Source organism: Leptonychotes weddellii, chromosome 16, assembly GCF_054177405.1.
Source record: "Leptonychotes weddellii isolate Sample4059 chromosome 16, ASM5417740v2, whole genome shotgun sequence".
In the NCBI taxonomy this organism is placed as follows: Eukaryota; Metazoa; Chordata; class Mammalia; order Carnivora; family Phocidae; genus Leptonychotes; species Leptonychotes weddellii.
In genome coordinates, this window is record NC_138384.1 from 16288302 (window position 1) to 16310159 (window position 21858).

Genomic DNA, 21858 nt, shown 5'->3' on the forward strand with positions numbered 1-21858 from the left:
GAAAGAAAGAAAGGAAGAAAAAGAAATGTTCACAGCAGCATTATTTTAAAGGCCAAAAATAGTTTTTGAAACAACCCAAATATCCACCAACAGGTGAATGGAGAAACAAAATGCGGCATGGCATAATATTCAGCATTAAAAAGGAATAAAATACCGACACATTCTACAACATGGATGAACCTCAAAGGTGTGGCCAGTGAAAGAAGCCCAACACTAAAGACCACATACTGTTTTATTCCACTTATATGAAATGCCCAGAAAAAACAAATGTATAGACAGAAACCAGATCAGTGCTTGCCTGGGGTAACGGGCTAGGTGATGGAAATGCTCTAAAACTAGAACGTGTGATAGCTGTACAACTCTACAATTTACTAAAAATCACTGAACTGCACACTTGAAATGGGTTAATTTTATGGTATGTCAACTCTCAGTAAAGCTGTTTAAAAACAAAAAAAGGTGGCAAAGAAAGATGATCGATTCCAGCTTGAAGGGCCTGTGGGATATGTAAGGAAAGCTATCCAGATGGCACTTGGACAGAACAGATTTGCAGACCCAGCTTTGGCGGCCAAAGATTCCCTTATGGGAAAGGACATGATCACCCAGAGAGAAGACAGAGAGGGAGAGGGCAGGGGGAGGGGCAGAGGCAGAGAGAGAAATTTAAGCGGACTCTCCATGAGGGCGGGACTCGACCCCATGACCCTGAGATCATGACGTGAGCCGAAACCAAGAGTCGGAAGCTCAACCGACTGAGCCACCCTTTTAGGCGCCCCTAAAAAAAGCAGTCTCTTAAGGACCTAAAAAGAAATGTGTTAAGAAGGCCTCTGGGTCATGAGGGTCCAGGAGCTGGTGACAGGAAATGTGCGGGAAGACTGTTTAGTGTCTCAGGTCACTAGGGGTGGGAGTAGTTTCAGAGGCACACGGGGCGGGGTGGGGGTGGTCAGAAGACCAACTGTGGGAGACAGACGATCAGAAGATCAACCACAGTGGTGGCAGGAAGCAGAAAGGCGAACCAAAATACAGGAGCAAAGGGAGCTGGAGCGCTGTAAAGGGATAAGGCAGAGAGGACACAACACGCTGCTATTCATCCCAACAGAGCCACCCTCCCTCGGACGCAGCAGAGACCAGTTAGAGTTGAGAGCAGCGCACAAATGTGCATGCCAGGCATCTCTGCCTCGCCTGGCCTTGTGGCTGAGACAGGTGTGGGAGCCAGCATGCAGCCGAGAGAAGAGAAGGGGGCACTCAGGCCAGCACAGTGCTGTGCTGTCCCTGCAGGGACACAGCCCTCGCCACTCACCTTTTTACCCTTCAAGTCTGCAGACGTTACCAATTCAGGCCGTTTCTCTATTATGTTAATTTTATCTTCCAAGTGGTTAGCCTTGAAAATCTTAACAAGAAAAAAAAATGAAAGTATTGTTTTTGTCCAGGAAAAAAAACACCTCAAAGTTGCCTTGTCTGTTTGCAGTTTTCTGGCCAAATAGTTCTGGAGGACCACTTTTTTTTTTTTTTTTAAGATTTTATTTATTTATTCATTAGAGACAGAGAGAGAGAGGCAGAGGGAGAAGCAGGCTCCCAAGGAGCAGGGAGCCCGATGCGGGACTCGATCCCAGGACCCTGAGATCATGACCTGAGCCGAAGGCAGACGCTTAACCATCTGAGCCACCCAGGCGCCCTGGAGGACCACTTTTATCTGCTTTGTGAAAATTCTCTCCTCCAGGGGCATCCTGTGCACCAAAGATGAGATCACTAGCAAAATGTTGTAAGAGCAAAAGAAATTTCTCTTGCAGGAATATGAGCAGGACTCAACAACAGGCTTGTAGTTCTGGGAGTTTCCTTCAGAGAGGAAGAAATCAAAACCAATCACTGGCCAGGGGGAGAAATACCGTCACAGAACCAACCAGCCAGGCCAGCCTGTGAGCAGTGACTCCCTGGACACTGGGTCGCATAAACAAATCATAAATTCATTGTATCACTGCAAACATTTTAGTTTTGTTAGTTTTATGTGAAGTGAGGAGAAAAGCCATAAAAAGAAAGCAGAGTCTGAATGTTTGCTGCTATCCAGGGACAGCCCGAGAAGACTCCCGAGCCAGCTCTCAAGATGGAGGGCTTCTCACTAGCTCCCGTAGTCCCGGCACGGCACCAAAGCGATCGGTCCCAGACGCAGGAAGGCAGGCCCCCGTCCGGTCCCCCTCCCCATCAGCTCCGTAACAATTACCACTTACTTTTCTCATCAGTCTGTGCGAAGCTGCTGAGTTCTCTACTGTAAATACCTAAAGAGAATACATGTCCTTAGTTGTGGGAGATTCACTTGACAGAGAAAGAAATTAAACGCCAACATGATCACTCCAAGGCATAAGGTACCACCAAACCAAGTCTACCTGTGCTCATTACCCACGGGGACAGCACCCCCTTTCTTCTTTTTCTAAAGACTTTGAGAGACAGAGTGGGGGGAGGGGGAAGGGCAGAGGGAGAGGGAGAAACCGACTCCGTGCTGAGCATGGAGGCCACACAGGGCTTGATCCCCTGACCCTGAGATCATGACCTGAGCACTTAACTGACTGAGCCACCCAGGCGTCCCTGCACCCCCTCTTTCTGCACTGACCCTAGCAAGGTGCAGATGCAGACACCCGAGCTGCAGCTCTATGGGAACAGCTACAGCCTGACTCCTGCCTGCACACGGAGGCGAGCAACCCCAAAGCCCCCACATCCTTGGCAGCTGTGCTTGCAAAGAGCCCGAGTCACAGAACTGTGTACCCAGACCACGCAACATTCGAACTCAAGAGCTGCCTTTAGGAAGCTAGCAGAAAGGCACGTGTCCAGTACCTGCTCTGCCCCAAGGTGATGGGCCAGCAAGGAGAGCAGACTGCCGTCACTGACACACAGGCACACGCTGGCCGGCTTCAGCACCTGCAGGAGAACCACCACCTCAACACAGGTTTGCTTATAGTAGGTCAAGAAATTCTTGTTGGCACGCTCACAGAAACGCTTCCCTTCTGACCCCACCAACTCACTCTGTGATCCTTCAATCCGATTCTATACCCTCAACACCCAGCTGGATCTTCTTGTGTCCCCATAGTCATGCTTACCTTCCAGGCATTACGCAGCCCCCGCCCTCCAGTGTACCCACCTCACCCACCTCTCCCCACCCAGACCTCACTGTCAGGAAAGACTCCTCAAGCTGTCCTAGAAGGCCCAGCTGAAGACCTGCTCCACTTGCTGGAGGCCACCTCCCAGTCTACAACAAGCCTCTTCCCTCTCTGGTCGCAGCATAGACAACTGTGGGCCTGACGAGTGACTCGCCAAAGGCAGGGATTACTTTCCAGGTCCCAGATCCCTTTGAGAGAAACGTAAGACAGCTGGGATCTTCCCTCCTGCAAAAATGCATGCATTTGCATATGTGCACACATAGTTCTGCATACAACTCCAAGAGGTCCAAGAGACACCCCTCCAAACCCTGTGTGTGGTCCTGGCCTGAGAGACCCCTGCTATAGGCAGCAGGGAGCAAAGGTTTTTAGGCAGGACAGTTATATAACCAGATTCATATTTTAGAAAATTTAGGAAGGAGGGAGATAAAAGGAAGGATGGGGTGGCTGAATCCACTGGGATCATCCACAGGGACTGCTAGTGACCACAAAGGCGACGTGTTTAGAGGGACAAAGGCAGGGGCCGAGGTGAGGATCCCAGGGAGAGGCTCTCCCAGGAGAGCAGAAAACTAGCCCTCAGGAAGTCCGGTAACACGCTCCCTGGCTCACCACCTGAGGGCCCACCCAGAAGCCACCTGAAGACCAGGAAGCACAGAAATCAAAACCAACAAACTATAAGCAAGCAATGAGCTGGGGCCCATGGGACTAACTCCTTCTTGCCTATAACCACCCAGGGGCTGGACACTGACCGTCCTCAGGGCCTGGACGTATTGGTCAGTTCTGTCCTGATCATTGATCTCTCCAAACCGAGGCCGGTTCCAGAGCAGGTGAGCTTGGCAGTCGCACACAGGGCGTGCTGGGTAGACTCTCCCGTTTTTTTCGGGGCTAGGCCAGGAAATGAACAGATGGACACGTATGATGAGCGTGACCTGCTAGGCACTGGCAGGCATAAAGGCATGGTACAGGGATCTGCCCAGTAGAACTGAGATGGGCCATGGTGGGCACATCCTCTAGAGGGCATGGGTCTAGGAGCTGGCTTACAAATGGGCATTAGGGGTTAGAGGGCCCCCCAATTCAAGACTTCTCATCTAGGGCTCTTTCAAATGGGGGCCCCGCAACCGGGACAGCCTCTTCTAGTACAGGACAATGGGCGCTAACACATCCAGTCACAAAACTTTTACTCTTATTTCATTCTGTTCAGACACAAACCTGCCCACTCGTGCCTCTACAGGGTCTATAAGGCGAACTTACATAAGTGCACAGTGTCACCGGCCCAGGGCACCGCCGCCCCCGCCCCCCCCAACAAGACTCAGGACATACCTGGTCTTCTGGAGGCTGTACCATACACAATAGTCGTCGTGGTGGGCTACCAGGCAGAGGCTTGAGCCTTGGACAATGGGCTCTTCTTGTGGCAGGAAGTACACACACTGCATCCAGTGGTCCCGCCACTGAAACAGGGAACAGAGAATCAGGCGTCCCCAAGCTGCAAAAAGAGCAACGCTTCTAATTCAGGAGTCAAAATCCAAGCCCAAAACCCACTTGCAGGGAGACCATGCTGTGGACTACAGATGCCTACTCTTGAAAGAAGAAAATTCTCAAGTAAGAGAGGCTAATGGCTGGAAAGCTTGCTGGAATGCTACTGGCTTTAGAAGGATACAATGCAGCCCAGGGTAGCAGTCTTCAAGAGGAGTTCAGGACAGGTGACTCTGTCCCATGTACGTGCGTGGCTACGTGTGCATGCCTCCACCTCACGTGTGTGTGTGTGTGTGTGTGTACGTAAAGGCAAGGAAGACGGGAAGCAGAGAGGGAAGATGGGGGAGAGAGAGAAAACAAACATAGCAAATGTTAACAATTGGGAAATTTAAGTAAAGGGCATATCAGTGTTTATTTTCATTTATTCTGTGGGTTTAGAATTTTTCAAAATAAAAAGTTGAGAAAATAGTACAGAAAGGTCTTGTTCTGTTTATTCTTTTGAATTAAAGTTTTAGGGGCGCCTGGGTGGCTCAATCGGTTAAGCCTCCAACTCTTGATCTCAGGACCATGAGTTCAAGCCCTGTGTTGGGCTCCATGCCTAGTGCAGTGCACTTATTAAAAAATAAATAAATAAAAATAAAATAATATAATATAAAATAGTTTTTAAAGACCTGGAATACTCTAAATTGTGAAACGGTTTACAATGATCCAGAGTCAACTTTTAAGAAGCTATACTCATCCTTTTTGACACTACAAATCCCACATACAGGATTCTTTGCTAAGAAAAAACAAAGGAAAAAAGCTATATTCACATGAACACCCTTATTACAGATTTAGACTAGCAAAACCTGGCCCCGACCGAAATGTCCAGCAGCTCAGAAATGGATCTACAAGTCCTTATACAGAATATCAGCAGGCACTAAAGATGGTAACTGAAGACGAGTGCAGCATGAAAATACAGAAATCAGCACCGATAATCTCATGTATGTGGAAAGAGATCAAAAGAAGGAAGTTCTTCGCAGTGATAGGACCCTGAGTGACTTTGGATTCATTTTTGTTTTACACAAGGAGGTTTATTACTCTCATAGTCTTTAGCCTCTTTTTATTTTTTTAAGCCTCTTTTTAAAAAAGAAAGAACTATCTTAAAAAGTGGATATCTAGTGCAATTCTGATGAGACAAGTGTGTGCTCATTCTCTGTCATCAGCAGGAACTAAGAAAAACTTGGTCCCTGGGGAGACTCCCAGAGCACTGCTGGGTGCGGATGCAAACAGAGCTGAAACCAGCCCCACTTCACAGGAACACATTCTGCCCTACCTAGACTTGAATTTAACTGAAAGGCAGGTGAACGACATTCCCAGATTATCTAAAATGTCTACCTGAACATAAAAGTTAGAAAATGACAATGTAACTAGACACATTATAGAACAAGTAAACGCTAACAAGGAGGAAAAAATCGATTCTCTAAAACCTGTTGTTCATTCCTTACTGTGCAAACTGACCCAAAGACAAGAGAAGCCTTCCCCAATAAGGCTCTCTGACCATCACGTCTTCATAAGCCGGCCTCCCAGGTCCGAACGTTAAAGGGATGCTGACTGAACCCACTGGCCGAGGTGAGATAGACTGAATATATTTCAGACCAAGAGCAGTTTAGTGAAGTCATGAGGGAGATCCATTAGCAGCTCTTCAAATTTCTTTTTTCTTTCTTTTTTTTTTTAGGTTTTATTTATTTGAGAGAGAATGAGATAGAGAGAGCATGAGAGATGAGAGAGAGGAGGGTCAGAGGGAGAAGCAGACTCCCTGCTGAGCAGGGAGCCCGATGTGGGACTCGATCCCGGGACTCCAGGATCATGACCTGAGCCGAAGGCAGTTGCCCAACCAACTAAGCCACCCAGGCGCCCTCAGCTCTTCAAATTTCTAACAGTCCATAAGTCACCGCCGATAAAGGAAGGACACAAACCCATCAGGAGACAAGCACCCACCACTGCTGCCTAGACAGGAGGCCCTGCTCTAATCACTGGGTCGGGCCTCAGTCTCAGTTTGGGCATTATGGGGTTACCCAGCACGTCTTGTATGAGGATTGAAGGAAAAAAATAAACATAGTAGTGATGAGGGAGCAGAAGGCTAGCTGAAGACAAAGCATAAGCTGACCTTGCAACCTTCCCCCACCCCCTACTTCTGGGTGGGACATGTGACAGTCTTCCAGGAATCTCCCTAATATATTAATGTTAACACTTTGCTAGAGGGGAAAACAACCTTAACAATGGCAGGCCTCTGGTATCTTGTAGGTGGGGCGTCTTTAGCATATGAATGTTCTTCTGAAACCTCCCTTTTCCTTAACTTTGAAACCTCCCTTTTCCTTAACTTCCCCCAACTCCCAAGTATATAATCACCACTCCTCAAGACCCCAGGGCAGGAGCTCTTTTTACCCACGGGTCCTGTCTCCGTGCTTTAATAAAACCCATTTTGCACCAAAGACATCTCAAGAACTCTTTCTAGGTCTTCAGCTCCAGACCTCACCCCACTAAACCTCACCTATATTCCAAAACATCAGCAGCACTGTGAAGATATGCAAATAAAAGTATTAGCATTTTATATTCTTATGCTAATTTTGTATACATCACTCTCCCGGAGAGGAAGCTAGCAGCCCAGTGTCCACCTCAATTCTGCGGGTGAATTCTGACCAGCCCCTCCCACCCCCAAACACTCGCTCAGCCTGCGGAAGACCCCCTGAAGACCAGGCTGTGCAGAGTTCATTTGCACTGCTTGGAGGCACACCCGGCCAAGGCCAAGCAACTGGAGGGGAGAGGGGCGAGGGGGCACCTCACAAGCCCGGGGGTTGGGGGTTACCAACTGCAATCCTGCAGCAGTCATGACCCTTTGGCCTAAGCAGTAACTCAGGGGGCAGGGGAGCAGCTAAGGCCATCCCCCGATGTCACCCTGCGTACCCTAGAACAAGCAGGCCAGCAATCAAGATAAATCCAGTGCCCAGCAAGTGGTAACAGGACAACAGAATACAGAGAATGGTGCCCAGGGACTCCCAGGTAGAGAAGGGATTGGTTTTTTTTGGAAATGTTGGTGAAGTTGGTGGGGTCTGGAGCCAATGGCTGAGACGTCTCCCGTGCAAAATGTTGGTTTATTAAAGCATGGCAACAGGACCCCCGGGCAGAAAAAGCTGTTGCACCAGGGCTGTGAGGCGTGGCTGATTATGTACCTGGGAGTTGGGGGCAGTAAGGAAAAGGGAGATTTCAAAAGGATTTTCATATGCTAAAGAGGACCTCCAAGATACTGGAGGCCTTGCCATTGTCAAGTTAAGGTTGTTGTTCCCTCTAGTAAAGCATTAATACTAAGACAGCTGTGACTTTCCTGCTGGAATTTAGGTTATTGATAACCATGTTTTTATTGATAAGAATGCTTTTTTCTTGTAAATCACAAAAACATTTTGTAAACTGAGGGAGACTCTTGTCTTTAGATCTCTATTAGTTAACCATTTGTTTTTCCTTCCCTTAGCTTTAGGGCAGCAGGAGTGCCTGAGGAATGTCACACAGAGCCCACCTGGGGGTGGGAATGGGGGTTGTGGGGGTGTCAGCTTGTGCTTTGTCCTGACTTTGCCTTCTGCTCCCTCATCAGAAGGAAGGTTTGATTTCTCAGCCCTGAAGCACCTTTCCCACTTTTTCCCCCTTTGAGTGTGTGTATAGAGGGTAGACAACACATGCATTCTTTTCAGGAGAGAAAACTGAAAAGATATGAAAGGGTCATGGAATGAAAAGTAAGTTTCCTTTCTACCCCTAACCTCCTGCCCCCTTCCCAGAAGCAATCATTTTTACCAATTTCCGTAAATTCTTCCAAAGATATTCTTATACACACCCACCACACACGTAAACTCAAACACATATATTCTCATCTTTGATAATACGAATGTTGGCATGCCACATTGTTCTGCACCTCTATTTTTGTATCACTTAATGATCATCCTGGAGATTGTTCTCCATCAGTGCTAAGGGACCTGCCTCACCCTCTGAATGGATATAGGACAACAGACTTAGCCAGTCCCCTACTGGTGGCTTCTAGATTGCTCCAGTCTTTTTTATCAGATCAGGGCTGTAGTGAGTATCCTGGCACACATGTCATCATACACATATGCAACTCTACCCAGAGCCCAAAAGTCTAGAGGTGGTGTCCCTTCCCATGGTGACAGATTGGGTGTCCCCACAATCCACGGACGCTCTGATGTTCACCGGCCTGCTTTTCACCACAGCTCCACCCAGAGCACGTCACCAAACTTTCTGAACTTTATCACTAACAGGTGGAAAATAATGTCTCACTGAAGTTTACATCTGCACTACTCTTATAAGTGAGGCTGAACAGCTTTTTGCATGTTAAAACCCTGCACTTCCTTTTTTGTAGTTCACATCCTCTACCCACTTCCTATTAAACTAGAAAAGATTTTGAGGCCATGGAAAATGAGGCTGTAGACAGACTGCAGTCCTCCATTCCAAGCTGAGCTGAGGCCCCTGGGATTACAAAGGGGCAAGGGGTGGGGGCTCTGAGTGTGGCTGTGCTAGGACTTGGGGGAGCCAGCACACCAAAGCTTCCCTGTGGCCCCGTGTCTGCTGGCGCCACACATGAACTTGGCCGAGACGTCTGTTTTCTATTTAACGATAGGTAGCCCTGCCTTTTGTTTTTGTTTTTTTGTAACTCTTCTCTAACGGGCACCTGGATGACTCAGTCAGTTGAGCAGCGGACTCTTGGTTTCAGCTCAGGTCATGCTTTCAGGGCCATAGGGACTGCCTGTGTCAGGCTCCACACTCAGCGGGAAGCCTGCTTCTCTCTCTCCCTCTGCCTGCCGCTCCCCCTACTTGTGCTCTCTCTCACTGAGTCATATAAATAAATAAAATCTTAAAAAAAAAATCCTGACCTAGTCCTTCTGTCTCTAAATTCCTGTGAATCTAAGGTTCAACATGCTACTTTCCCACAACGAAAAGTGGACAAGTTTCCTAATTTACATGAAAACATGCTCAACTCCTGCCTCTTACCTGGAGCTCCTCTGGGTCTGAGTGTGCCCAGAAGGGGGCCATGGTGCACTTGATCTTCCCCTCAGGGTCCATTTCAATGTCCCACCAGGAGAGAACCACCTGAGCTCGGCCAGATGCCAGAGGTTCAAACTGCCGGCTGTGGCAGGCTGCTGAGCTACTGACTTGCTTGCTAAAGTCCACACTGTGGAAGAATACGCAGGAACTTAAGCATATTTTAAGCTCACATACTCCATTTTTAAGCTTTTACGGTGACATCACCAGCAATGAGACTTGTCTGCAATGGACTCCCGCCTTCAGAAGCAGGTGACATCAGCTAGATTTCCTTCTGACTCATAAAGAACTTCTAAAGACCCCAATTCCACCAAATATCTCAAAGCACCGTTGGCTGGGGCGCCTCCTTGGTACCTGAACATAGGCATCACATCACTGAGGGCACTGAAGTCAGTGGGCGACACCTGGTTCAGCTGAATGTCATAGACAGAGGGGGCACCAGGGCACCTCTCCAGTTCCAAGGGGGGGACGATGACCTGCTCTCCACGGCTGGTCTGAACACGGACAGGAAAGAGCTTATTCCACGACCACATCCTCCGGGACTCCACCAGCTGTGCATAGATGGTTGCTCTGTGAGGTACCGCTTCACAGTTTTCCTAAGTTCATGTCACAAAAACAAAAAAGGGAAAAACAAACTGGTATATGTATTATAAAATATACCCACAGTAATTCTCATTGATCAAAAGAGGCTTGTTCCTTAATATCAGCTCGGTTGAGTAGCATCTACCGCCTTAACCACTAAAGGACGGTGAACTGTTTTTGGCCTAATGTCCTTGGGGAAGAAAAAAAAAGGAACCAGATTTCAAAAAGAACACACGTTATGCCTAGAACAATTTATGTCAGGTGAGTTCCCAACTACATGACACTCTTAAATACTTCAAAAATAACCCTTAATTGTCATCATGCTGATTAACTCCCACACCAACTTTGAAGAAAGAGTCCAAGTCTGCTAAGCAGCAATGATGGCACGGGGTTCCAAGCTTCTCTTTAGCGCAGGTCTCACCCAGACACCAGAACCTTTTTATTGCATAGCCCAATGGATAAGTGTCCACCCTCAGATGATCTGGCCTCCTGGCCTCACCGGGCACTGCCCACCACTCCCCTCGTTTGGTTTTGGCTGCAGTCCCTCATCCGGTTTCCCTCCTACCTCATTCTTTCACCCGACAGCCTCTACGCAACAGACACCAGGAGCCCAGGCAAGAAGAGGACGCTCCCAGCTAGTACTGCAGGGAAATGACAGGCACGGGGTCCTGTCTCAGGACTAGAAACCTCTTGGGTCAGATGATCCTTTGCTGTAGGGGCTGTTTCGTACATCATACGATGTTCACTAACATCCTCGATCTCTATCCACAAGATGCCAAGAGTGTCCCCCTCTCAGTTGTGACACCAAAAATGTCTCCAGGCATGGCTCTGGATAAGAAACACTGTTCTCCTCCTCTGGCTGCTTCACAAGGCTGTGCTTCCCCTACCCATCCTTCACAGAGACAACTCCCCAGAGACGTGGTCTGGCCCATCTCTCTCCCTCCACACAATCTCCCCTGAGGGACATCCATCAGTCAGTCCATCTTCATTTACCAAATACCACATAGCCAAAAGCCTCTTGGTCCTCTCTATTTGTCTGACCTTCAGATAGCTCAAACTCTGTCTAAACCAAACAAATCACCTTCACCTCTTCCCCTCCTTCCCAAGCCTGGTCCTTCTCCCATCTTCCCATTCAATAGGGAACACCACCATCCAATCCAGTCTCCCAAGCCCCAAACCCTGGCACTGCCTCAATGCCTCCACATCTAAGTAATTACCAAGTCCTTGACCACCTTCCTCCTCCCCAAAGCTACCTGTTCAGGCCCATTTCTCTGGTCTCAGCTGAGGCCCACCTCAGCCCCAGAGCCTGGATGACTCCAACACCTTCTAACCAGTCTTCCTGCCCCTGATCTTGCACCCCAAATGCTCTCCATGTGCCTGCCTGCATGAATCCAATGCCAATCCCCTGCTTTAAACCCTCCTGTGGCACCACACTGCCTTCTGGAGCACAGTGGCCCATCTCAGTCTAGTCCTGCCCAGCCCCCCAGCCTTAGCTCTAACCCCACCTCCCCCACTACCCATAATGCCAACAACTCACACCGCACCACCTCACCTTCCCCTGACCTCCTCTCCTGAGAACGCCCCCGTATGGCAGACCAACACTTGATTACTATTCAAGACTGACTCCGCTCAAGCTTCATCTTCCTTGATGCTCCCCATCTTCCCCTACCACAGCGGGCAGGATCTCATCCCACTGACCACCATTTGAGCATACCCTCCAACTGTACTGTGATAACCTGCTCACCTACCTGCCTGCCCAGGAGCGCACCTTCATTTTCCTGGCAGTCAAAAAATGGCCTGGCAAAATGAAGGCGCTCAATAAATTTACCTTCTCAGATCAATCACTGGGTCACTCACCACCACATGGACTATCTGTCCGACATTCCAGCATCCTGGTTGCATGACCCTCAGGAAGGCAGGAAAAGGGATCGGCAATGGAAGCCTTTGTGTAAAGCCATAACTCTTTCAAGCTCAGACACAAGGTGGGCAGATGGGGACAGTGATTAGAACAGACAACAGACACCTGGCTACACAGACCAGCTGAGAAAGGAAACTGCGGCCAGCTGCCTGCACACCTTCTTAATTATTAGATGAATTAGAGAAAGACCAATTGGACAACACTAATGTAATTTTAAACATCCTTGTGTTCTCCGTTTCAGGGATTCATCTAGTTGATGGTTTTAATGTGGAAAAATAGAAATAATTACTATCAAAGTTACTAAAAAAAGATCTGACATTTTGGAGACAAGGAGATGTCTCACACAATGTGATCACCATCACATGCTGATCGTGTGAGTAACGTGGCCTGTGGCCCCAACTGCCCTGGAAGGAGCCACATTCACTCTGGCCACACCAAACCCACCCCCCTCCGCCACAGGGTCCCAGACTGGGACAGTTGCAGGCTCGCCTAGATGGTGCCCACAGGACATGTGGCAGCAAAAGAAGCAGACACTCACACCTCCCCAGCTGGCCTTTGCCTCTGGGGATATTTATGTCCATAAAAAAGCAAGATGAACGACTCCGAGATAACACTGTCAGCATGCCCCTTCCTTCTGGAAAAAACTGCCAAAGATTATCACTACCCAAATTCTTTCGCCTAGAATGATGAGAGGGCTTGGCATTCAAGGCCTTCCACCCCTCACCCTGACTTTCCACCATTAGCTCACAAGCCCGCCTAGGGGGTGTTCCCACTGACGAACTGCACAGGTCCCCTACCTGGGACACCTCCCCCTCTCCTCAGGGCCTTTCCACATTCCACCTTCTCTACATATGTCCTCATCTCCTGATCCCGGCCCTCAACTGCCAGTCTGAAAACAAATGTTACTGGTGTTTCTGTCAGCCTCTCCATTTGGCCATCCAGTCCGTACCATCACTGACCAGTGTGGGTCTTAGAAACAGGAAGGAGGTCTTATATTTCTCCCAGGATGCTAGAACACCTTATACACAGGTGACATTTAAAGAATCTTTGCTGAGGGTGCCTGGGTGGCTCAGTTGGTTAAGCGACTGCCTTCGGCTCAGGTCATGATCCTGGAGTCCCAGGATCGAGTCCCGCATCGGGCTCCCTGCTCGGCAGGAGTCTGCTTCTCCCTCTGACCCTCCCCCCTCTCATGTGCTCTCTCTCATTCTCTCTCTCTCAAATAAATAAATAAAAAATCTTAAAAAAAAAAAAAAATCTTTGCTGAATTGAATTGAATTTGAAGACATCAACTCTAGCCTACGAAAACTGGGTAAGAGACCCAGAAGTCCTAATTAAGGAGAACCAATGTCTCCCAGGAATCAAGGGTATCCTAGGGGGTACAGGGAAGTACTGAGGGCTCAGGCTGTGCACCAATGAGACCTGTGCGAGCCAGCTGAGGTCACAGCAATGTACCCGAGGGAGGCCCCTGGTTACCTGCACAAGATGTCTGTGCGCATGCTCATAGGATGGCAGCGCTCCCTCTCCGATCAATTCCGTGTCAAACAGCTCCGTGATCAGGATATTGGCACGGCATGGCATGTCACCATCTGAGAAACACAAGGAAACAGAAGCAAACAACTGATGAGAAAAAATATTTATAGCAAAAACGTGAAAGATAAAAGGTTAATAGATCATTACACTGAAAGCAAATACATACATTCAAGTATCTAGAAGTGTCACGAAACTTTCTAATGGCTCACCAAAAAACCCATTTTGATATACATATACACATCAAAACACTAGCAATTGGTAAATTTTGGTTAAGAGAATGTAGGTGTTTGTTATACCACTCTTTCAATTTTTCTGTATGTTTAATATTGCAAGGGACTCACAGAACTGATAAGAAAACTATAAACACCCAAAAAGAAAACCAGGCAAAAATACAGAGACAATTCAAAACAGAAAAACTAATCAATCAAATATATGGAAAATATTTCATTCTTCTTAGCAACTGGACAGATACAAATTAACAATTAAACTATTAACGTATTAGCAAAAATGATTTGAAAAGCAAAACTGAACGTCAGTCCTTCAAATATTTCTAGGCTGCATGGAGGGAGAGAAAACCAAAGCTAGAGAGGCTGCGTAATTCCAGTGATACTACGAGGCCCAGGATTCAGCATCACCAGTTCCTTACACTAAATCCCCCTTAAATAAGTTAGTTTCTTGATACCAAACGATCCCGCAAGTAATAGTTGTTTAGGATAGTAGGAGTAGGGGAGGTCTTTTGGCTGACTCTATTTCCTGAACCTCTGTAATGTAATGTAATGTTACTTCTACAATTTTAATTTTTAATGAGCCAAGAGACAAAATTAACTTTGGAAGGGGCTATTCATCATAGATAATTAACTGTAAACACTCCTAATGGTGCACGAATTCCAATCTGACAAAGCCCACTCATCTTCCCTACAAAGAAGACGAGTCTCATGGATAACACAAGGGAAGAGAAGCATTAAGGAGGTTCAAAGGAGGGTGCAGTACAGACAGCGTAAACCTGAGCCTGGATCCCGCTTTCTAGCCCTGAACCCTCAGTGCTGACCATCAGTCACCTCATATGTAAAACAAGGGTAATGAGATCTGCTCCAGGTGGTGGTGGTTAGGACAGCAAAGGTAAAAGCTTTCGACTTTCTACAAAGCACCCTTGTGCTCAATGCCGTGAAAGGAGGCTGACAAGAAACGTCTGTCTCCCGGCCCAGAGACCGGCCACCCGAGGGGCACTGCCCAGCCTCTCTGATATCATGCCAAACTCGAACGGAAATACACTGTCGCAAACTGCGCCCCACCCTTACATGTCTGCTTCTCCCTCTGATGCCTCTGCCTCAGTGGACCGCACCACCAGTCACACAGCCCTGAAACCTGGGCATCATTCAGCAGCTCCAGGAGAGCAGGGGCCCTGCCTGCTCTGCTCAGCATTTTACCCCAATGCTTAGAACAACGCCCAGCACCCAGGAACAGTCAGCAAACATTAGCTGAATTCTTGATTCCTCCTTCTCTGTCACCCTACATCCAATCAGTCACCAAGCCCTGCCAATTCTACCTCAAGAATAATTTTTAAGCCAATTATGCAACTTAAAATGATTTATTGTCCAATTTGCTTCAAATAAACAAAGCTTTATGATCCACAGAATCTCAACACTCTTGAGAGCCTGGTATCTGGCATGCTGAGTACTAATGCAATGTCTGGAGACATTTTTGGTTGGCGCAAATGACTGGGGTGGGGGGGGCGGGCGGAGAAGGAGGAAGGGGTACTAGGTGTTCCTGGCTTCTACTGGTTCTCTCTTTCTCTTCCTCTGCTCCCCCCCTCATAAAACAAAACAAATTAAAACAAACAAAAAAGCACAAGCCCTGAAAGGATCAAACTGATCTGCCAGCAGCCCAACTGCATGGCAGACAAAGCTTTTAAAGGAAGACAATAAACTCTGGTATTCAGCAATGCAAAACTCCCAAAATACACAGCAAGCAAATACAAATTACTAAACATGGGAAGAAGAAAAATTTAACCCAGAACCAGGATAAAAATTAGTTAAAAGACAGAAAAGTGGAAGAAGATAAAAAGATTAAAACAGCTAATATAGATAACGGTAACTATTTAAAAGAACACACAGGGGTGCCTGGGTGGCTCAGTCGGTTAAGTGTCTGCCTCTGGCTCAGGTCATGATCCCAGGGTCCTGGAATCGAGTCCCACATCGGGCTCCCTGCTGAGCAGGGAGTCTGCTTCACCCTCTCCCTCTGCTGCTCCCCCGCTGCTTGTGCTCATTCTCACTCTCTCTCAAATAAATAAATAAAATCTTTAAAAAAAAACACACACACACATACACACAAACATGTAAGAACAACGGAAATTATAAAAAAGAATCAAAGGAAACATTTAGAGATGAAAAATACAGTATTAGAAATAAAAAGTTCAGTAGATGTACCTAGCAGATCAGACACCAGAAAAGAAAAGATCAGTAAATCTGAAGACCTAACCAGGAAACTACCCATGTCCCTCAGTAGGTGAAGGGATGAACGAAGGTGTCCACACACGAGTGCTACTCAGCAACAGAAGAGAATGAATCTTGATCCAAAGAATGTGGATGAAACCCAAAAGCATCATGCTACAGAAAAGAAAGCAGGAACAAAAGAGTACACATGGATAATTTCATTTACTCAAAATTCTAGAAAAGGGAGATCTAACCTGTATGGGGGAAAGCAGATCAGTGGGTGCCTAGGGTCAGTAATATGGAGGCAACTGGCTGTAAAGTGTCATAAGTAATCTCTTTGTGCATGATAAAGACACTCTAAAGAGGTTACAAATGTGTTTACATTTGTCCAAACTCATCAAACTATATACTAAGACAGATGCACTCATTTTATGAAAATTTACCTCAATAACATTGATTAAAAAATAGGATAACGAAAAAAAATAGGATAATGATTTGTATACTCTTTTGCATGTATGTTTCAAAAACAAGGGGGACACTAATCCTTTCTTTTGTGCATGTTTCAGGTTCTCCATTAAAAAACTTTTTTTAATTAAATGGAACAAGTATCTTGACCTTGCATAGAGGCTTCCTTCTAAATTACTGCATTTTAAAAAACAGCGAGGCTATCCAGACCCTCGCCCCAGAAGCTTCTTTTGCAAAGCTTTCCACCGTGCTCCCCCGGAATCAGTGGCATGTGAAATTTGAGAAGTCTGATTCAAATGCCTGGACTCTAAAAACTATCCTGAGAGGCTGGAGAGACTGCCACATAGGCAACTCGCTCGTGTCGGATGCTGAAGCAGGATGTTGGCATGAAGCAAACCTCTCTCTGCCATCTACTTGGTTTCACTTCTGTCTGAGGAAACTCAAAACGCAGAGAGCTGAGTCACATAACAATTCTAACTTGCTTAAAGCAACAGGAAGTTTCATTTGTATCACCCCCGTTGCACCGGACGAGCTCTGGGGCTCACTGCTGATTCAACTAGCAGAGAAGCAGAGCCCTTATCTTCAGACCACGCGGAGAGACTCCATTTCTCTGTGATTACCTGAATACACTTATTCCAGGTAACCAAAATAAACCTTTTCTTCTCTCCTTCGATGGCAAGGAAAACTTTCAAAAGAGTATGTACTGCTCTTACCTGGCCCTATGGTCACCTCAGTGGAATGCTTGTTGATAATCTTAATTTTATCAGTGAAGCCATTTTTCTCCACAATCTGCACAGCAGCATCAGCCATGGGCTTGAAAACCTAGAAATGAGAGCCAAAACCCAACGAAAAATGAGCAGTAAATTGAAGAGTGACATCCTAACATCCAAGATCAGTAAGATATGTTGTGATGCAGGTTCTAAGATTTGAAGTAAAAGAGGTCTCCACGACAGAATTTCCTCCCGAATATACAATATGTACCTCTGTTATCACATGATACAGGCAAAAAAAAATTTTTTTTTTTAAGATTTTATTTATTTGACAGAGAGAGACACAGCGAGAGAGGGAACACAAGCAGGGGGAGTGGGAGAGGGAGAAGCAGGCTTCCTTGCCCGAGCAGGGAGCCCGATGCGGGGCTCATCCCAGGACCCTGGGATCATGACCTAAGCCGAAGGCAGACGCTTAGCGACTGAGCCACCCAAGCACTCCCAGGCAAAATATTTCTTTGGGCTGATTTGATCTTAAAAAGGAGACCCCATCTTTGGAACGTAAATACATTATTCTCCAAATGAGTGTCATGAAAATGAATACGAAGGGAAGACACTGCGCTGGGTTTAACTTGCATGAGTTAAACCTTCTGAGCCAGCACACTAGGGAGGCAGGGCTTCCCCAGGAGGTTGCACTATCTAGCAAGGACAGCAGGTGTCAGTGCTGAACTAGGGGGAGGCAGTAGGGGTGCTTGCCTCACAAAACCAGGACCTGGGGCCTGGGCCAGGACATGTGCTGTCCTCTCCAGAGGAAAGCGAGACTGTTACTGTATTAGTCCTTAAGTGTGAATAAGCATCAGTTCAAAACTGTCCCAAATCCCCGCTGATGGCAGAATACAGCCTGTATTTTATGGTATTTGAGGCCCTCCACAACACGAACCACCTTACTTCCCCCACCCATGACTGATGCTCCAGCCACAATCTCATTGTGCACTAGGCAAGCCTGAGCCTTCTCTGCCCTACTCCCCACCTGCCAAAGCAAACCGAATTTCCTGGGCAGCACATATCCCCTCTTCTCCAGGAGTCTTCCTGAACCCTTCACATGTCCCTAAACACAAGCCACCTCCAACTCTCACTTTCTAGCCTGCCCAATTTAGACTGCAAAGCTCCAATCACAAGAGTGCATAAAACATACAGATGTGCATGTGGCCACACCCACCCACAGAGGTGGAAATAGAAAATGATAAAGTAACTGGTCACAACAAGATTTCCATTTTTCTACCATGAACACATATTTCTTTTATTATAATCAAGGGGGAAATGCTATATTCTTCCGTAAAGAATACATATGTGCTTAGATAGGAAAAGAAATCTTTACAATCTGTTTCAAATTATTTCTAGAATCTGGCTTGATGTTTTTAGATGTAGTTTGAGGGCCTCATGCCCTCAGTTCTCACTCATCACTTTGCCTCCACCCCAAAGTATCACAAGTTCATGTCACCCCTCAGCCCTCCTGCCTCTTGATGTTATCACTCATCTCCTCTGCTGACCCTTCAGGCTCTGACGTTCACAGTCTCCTCCTCCGCCACCAAGAACTCAAGACCTCACCCAGAACACTTCTTTCTGGAATGGCCCCTGAAGTTGACTTCCCAACATCATTCTTTGTACTCTCCTGCCCCTCCATTCAGTTTGGGGGACTGACCTTCTTCCAAGCAGTGGCCTGTCTTGTCTATGGGTAACCAAATCTCTCAGGCCAGGTCAATGAGGTTAGGTTAAATAGGATTTAACCTTATTCTGGCCAATGATACCCAAGGAGAGGTTTGCTACAGATTCCTGGGAAAGTTCTTCTGGCTCTTAAAAAAGAGAAGAAAAGTAAGGAAAGCAGGACCATGCTTCATTTTCAAAGACTTTGCCACAGAAATCACTGTAACTAATACACCTTCCCAAAATATTCCCCACTTTTCAAATGTATTAAAAGAGAAGTTTATAGTCATTGTCTATGATTTCTTGTATTCCATCCACTCCTCAACCCTACTCCCCCGAAAGTACCACCTAAAGGAGGTCACCTCTTAGCTACCAACCCAACAGCCTTCTCTCAGTCCTCATCCTGCTCAACTTCTATACCTGTGCTAATACAGGGACCACAGGCATTTAAATATAAGTTGATTAGGGCGCCTGGGTGGCTCAGTTGGTTAAGCGACTGCCTTCGGCTCAGGTCACGATCCTGGAGTCCCGGGATCGAGTCCCGCATCGGGCTCCCTGCTCGGCGGGGAGTCTGCTTCTCCCTCTGACCCTCCTCCCTCTCATGCTCTCTGTCTCTCATTCTCTCTGTATCAAATAAATAAATAAAATCTTTAAAAAAAAAATTAAATAAATATAAGTTGATTAAAACTGCATGAAATTTAAAAATTCAGTTCCCCAGTCATACAAGTCACACCGCAAGTGCTTAGCAGCCACATGTGGCCAGGGACCACTATATTGGTCAGCACAGCTATAGAAGATATTCAGCATCACAGAAAGTTCTACCAGGCAATGCTGCTCTGTAACATCCGCACTTGCTGACCACTCCTTCTTTCCCATGATTCCCATGCAATCTGCCCCCTCTTGGCTTCCACCTCTGCCCTCTAGGGTCTCTTCTGTCTATGTGAACTTGACATTACCGGCCACTCTTCTTCCCTCACAGGCACGGGTTCCCAGGTCTGCTCTTCTCATTCTACTCTCTCTCCCTGGACAATCTCCTACACTGTCAGCTTCACCTCTCACATCTTTAGCAAATGAGTTGCAAATGCACTTGTACACGCCACTCTCTAAAGGGTCAGACGTCCAGCTCTAGGGACCAGCAGGTTCTCACTCACTGTTCCGGACCTGTCTTTCCTGTTGGCGTGCAGCTCAGGCAGAGCTGAAAACCACAGGGCAGTCCAGACAGAATGACCACAGGCTCAAAAGTGGTCACTAAAGTAAGAGCTGGGAGGCCACCATAAGATGTCAAAAGCCAACAGAAGAGATGTGAGAGTTACAGATCAGAGCAGCAAGAGAGAAACTAGAAATCCAGGTAACTGACATGGGACTATCTTGAAAAACCCAAGAGCACGGTCCTACCAATTCTGTCAAAAAACATGTTCTCACCCTGTATCTTTAATTAGCAGTTGACACATACACTGGCTCCTGCCCTGAGACTTGCCTCTCTCCTACTTAGCACATCCAACAGGAAATGCATGATCTTTCCCACAAACCAAGTACCTTCCTCCAAGCTCCTCTTACCAGTCAATGGCATTACTGCCCCCCAGATACCCACGCTAGAAATCTCACACACTCTCCCATCAAAGCTATGACTACAGAGTGAGCACCATAAGTAGGAATCAAAAGACCAAGTCTCCAGGTCTAGCCCTCCTATTTATTAACTGTGAGGTTAAGTCTTTAACCTCTCTGGGTCTTAGTTTCTTCATTTATAAAGTAAAGATAATAAAATCTACTGAAGGCTAACTAAGGCAACAATCCTAAAACAGATTTCTTTGTATTTAATTAAAAATCTTGATAACACTCAAAAAGGCCAAAAAGTGACTCTTAATGTTTTTACTAAGTCCTCAGACAAGCGCAGAGTCACACACACACACACACACTCCACTCTCAGGACTTCCATGAAACCTGAAGCCCACTATTCTTACTTCAGGTTAAGAACTAACTCAGGATATGGGAGTTTCAAGTCTTTATTGTAGCACTAGGTCCTCCATAGTCTGGCTACAATCCACCTTTCTGGATTTCTACCATGACGCCGTTTGCCATGACTCTGAAAGATGCAAAATGGTATTCCCTCAGCCTTAAAATGCCCACCTTTCTAGATCGGGAGCATGAGAGCCATACTGAGGGGATGGTGGGTGGGGAGCTGGGAAGAGCCTCAGTAGAATACCCCAACGTGCTACCTTCAGACTTTGTGTGAGAAAACAAAACACTTCTCTTCTTTTTTGGGTTTTTTTTTTTAATTTTATTTATTTGACAGAGAGAGAGAGAGAGAGAAAGTACAAGCAGGGCGAGCAGAGGCAGAGGGAAAAGCAGGCTCCCATTGAGCAGAGGGGCTGACGTGGGGCTCGATCCCAGGACCCTGGGATCATGATCTGAGCTGAGGGCAGATGCTTAACCAACTGAGCCACCCAGGCGCCCCTTCTCTCTTGTTTAAGCCACTGTTATTTTGAGACTTTGTTATTTGCAACTCAATCACAACACAAACCAAATTTCATAGGAAAAAGTGTTTAAATACATGCCACCCCTTCCCAAAAGCTGGGAAGAATATACACCAAAATTTTAACAATGGTTAACTATGAGTTAACACACTATTTTTATTTTACATTTACCATACTTTCTATAATGGAATGCATTATTGACATTACCAGAAAAACTGTATGTTTAATCATATATTAAACACCCAATTCTTTTTTTTAAAGATTTTATTTATTTATTTGAGAGAGAGCGAGCACACAAGCAGGGGGGAACAGCAGGCAAAGACAGCGAGAGGGAGAAGCAGACTCCCT

At 46.7% G+C, this 21858-nt stretch overlaps 1 protein-coding gene across 2 annotated transcripts in view; it reads right to left on the reverse strand.

Moving 5' to 3' along the window:
* The window catches only part of PRMT7 (protein arginine methyltransferase 7), a 45985-nt gene that overhangs the window by 5766 nt on the left and 18361 nt on the right, over positions 1-21858 (reverse strand). For both annotated transcript variants that reach the window (XM_081807411.1, XM_081807410.1), the window contains exons 5-13: positions 17339-17447; positions 13672-13784; positions 10053-10294; positions 9648-9828; positions 4461-4588; positions 3890-4025; positions 2821-2904; positions 2220-2267; positions 1295-1384 (exon numbers count right to left, since the gene is read on the reverse strand). In XM_081807411.1, the coding sequence (XP_081663537.1) occupies positions 1295-1384; positions 2220-2267; positions 2821-2904; positions 3890-4025; positions 4461-4588; positions 9648-9828; positions 10053-10294; positions 13672-13784; positions 17339-17447 (1131 nt within the window). The remainder of the gene's footprint in view (positions 1-1294; positions 1385-2219; positions 2268-2820; positions 2905-3889; positions 4026-4460; positions 4589-9647; positions 9829-10052; positions 10295-13671; positions 13785-17338; positions 17448-21858) is intronic.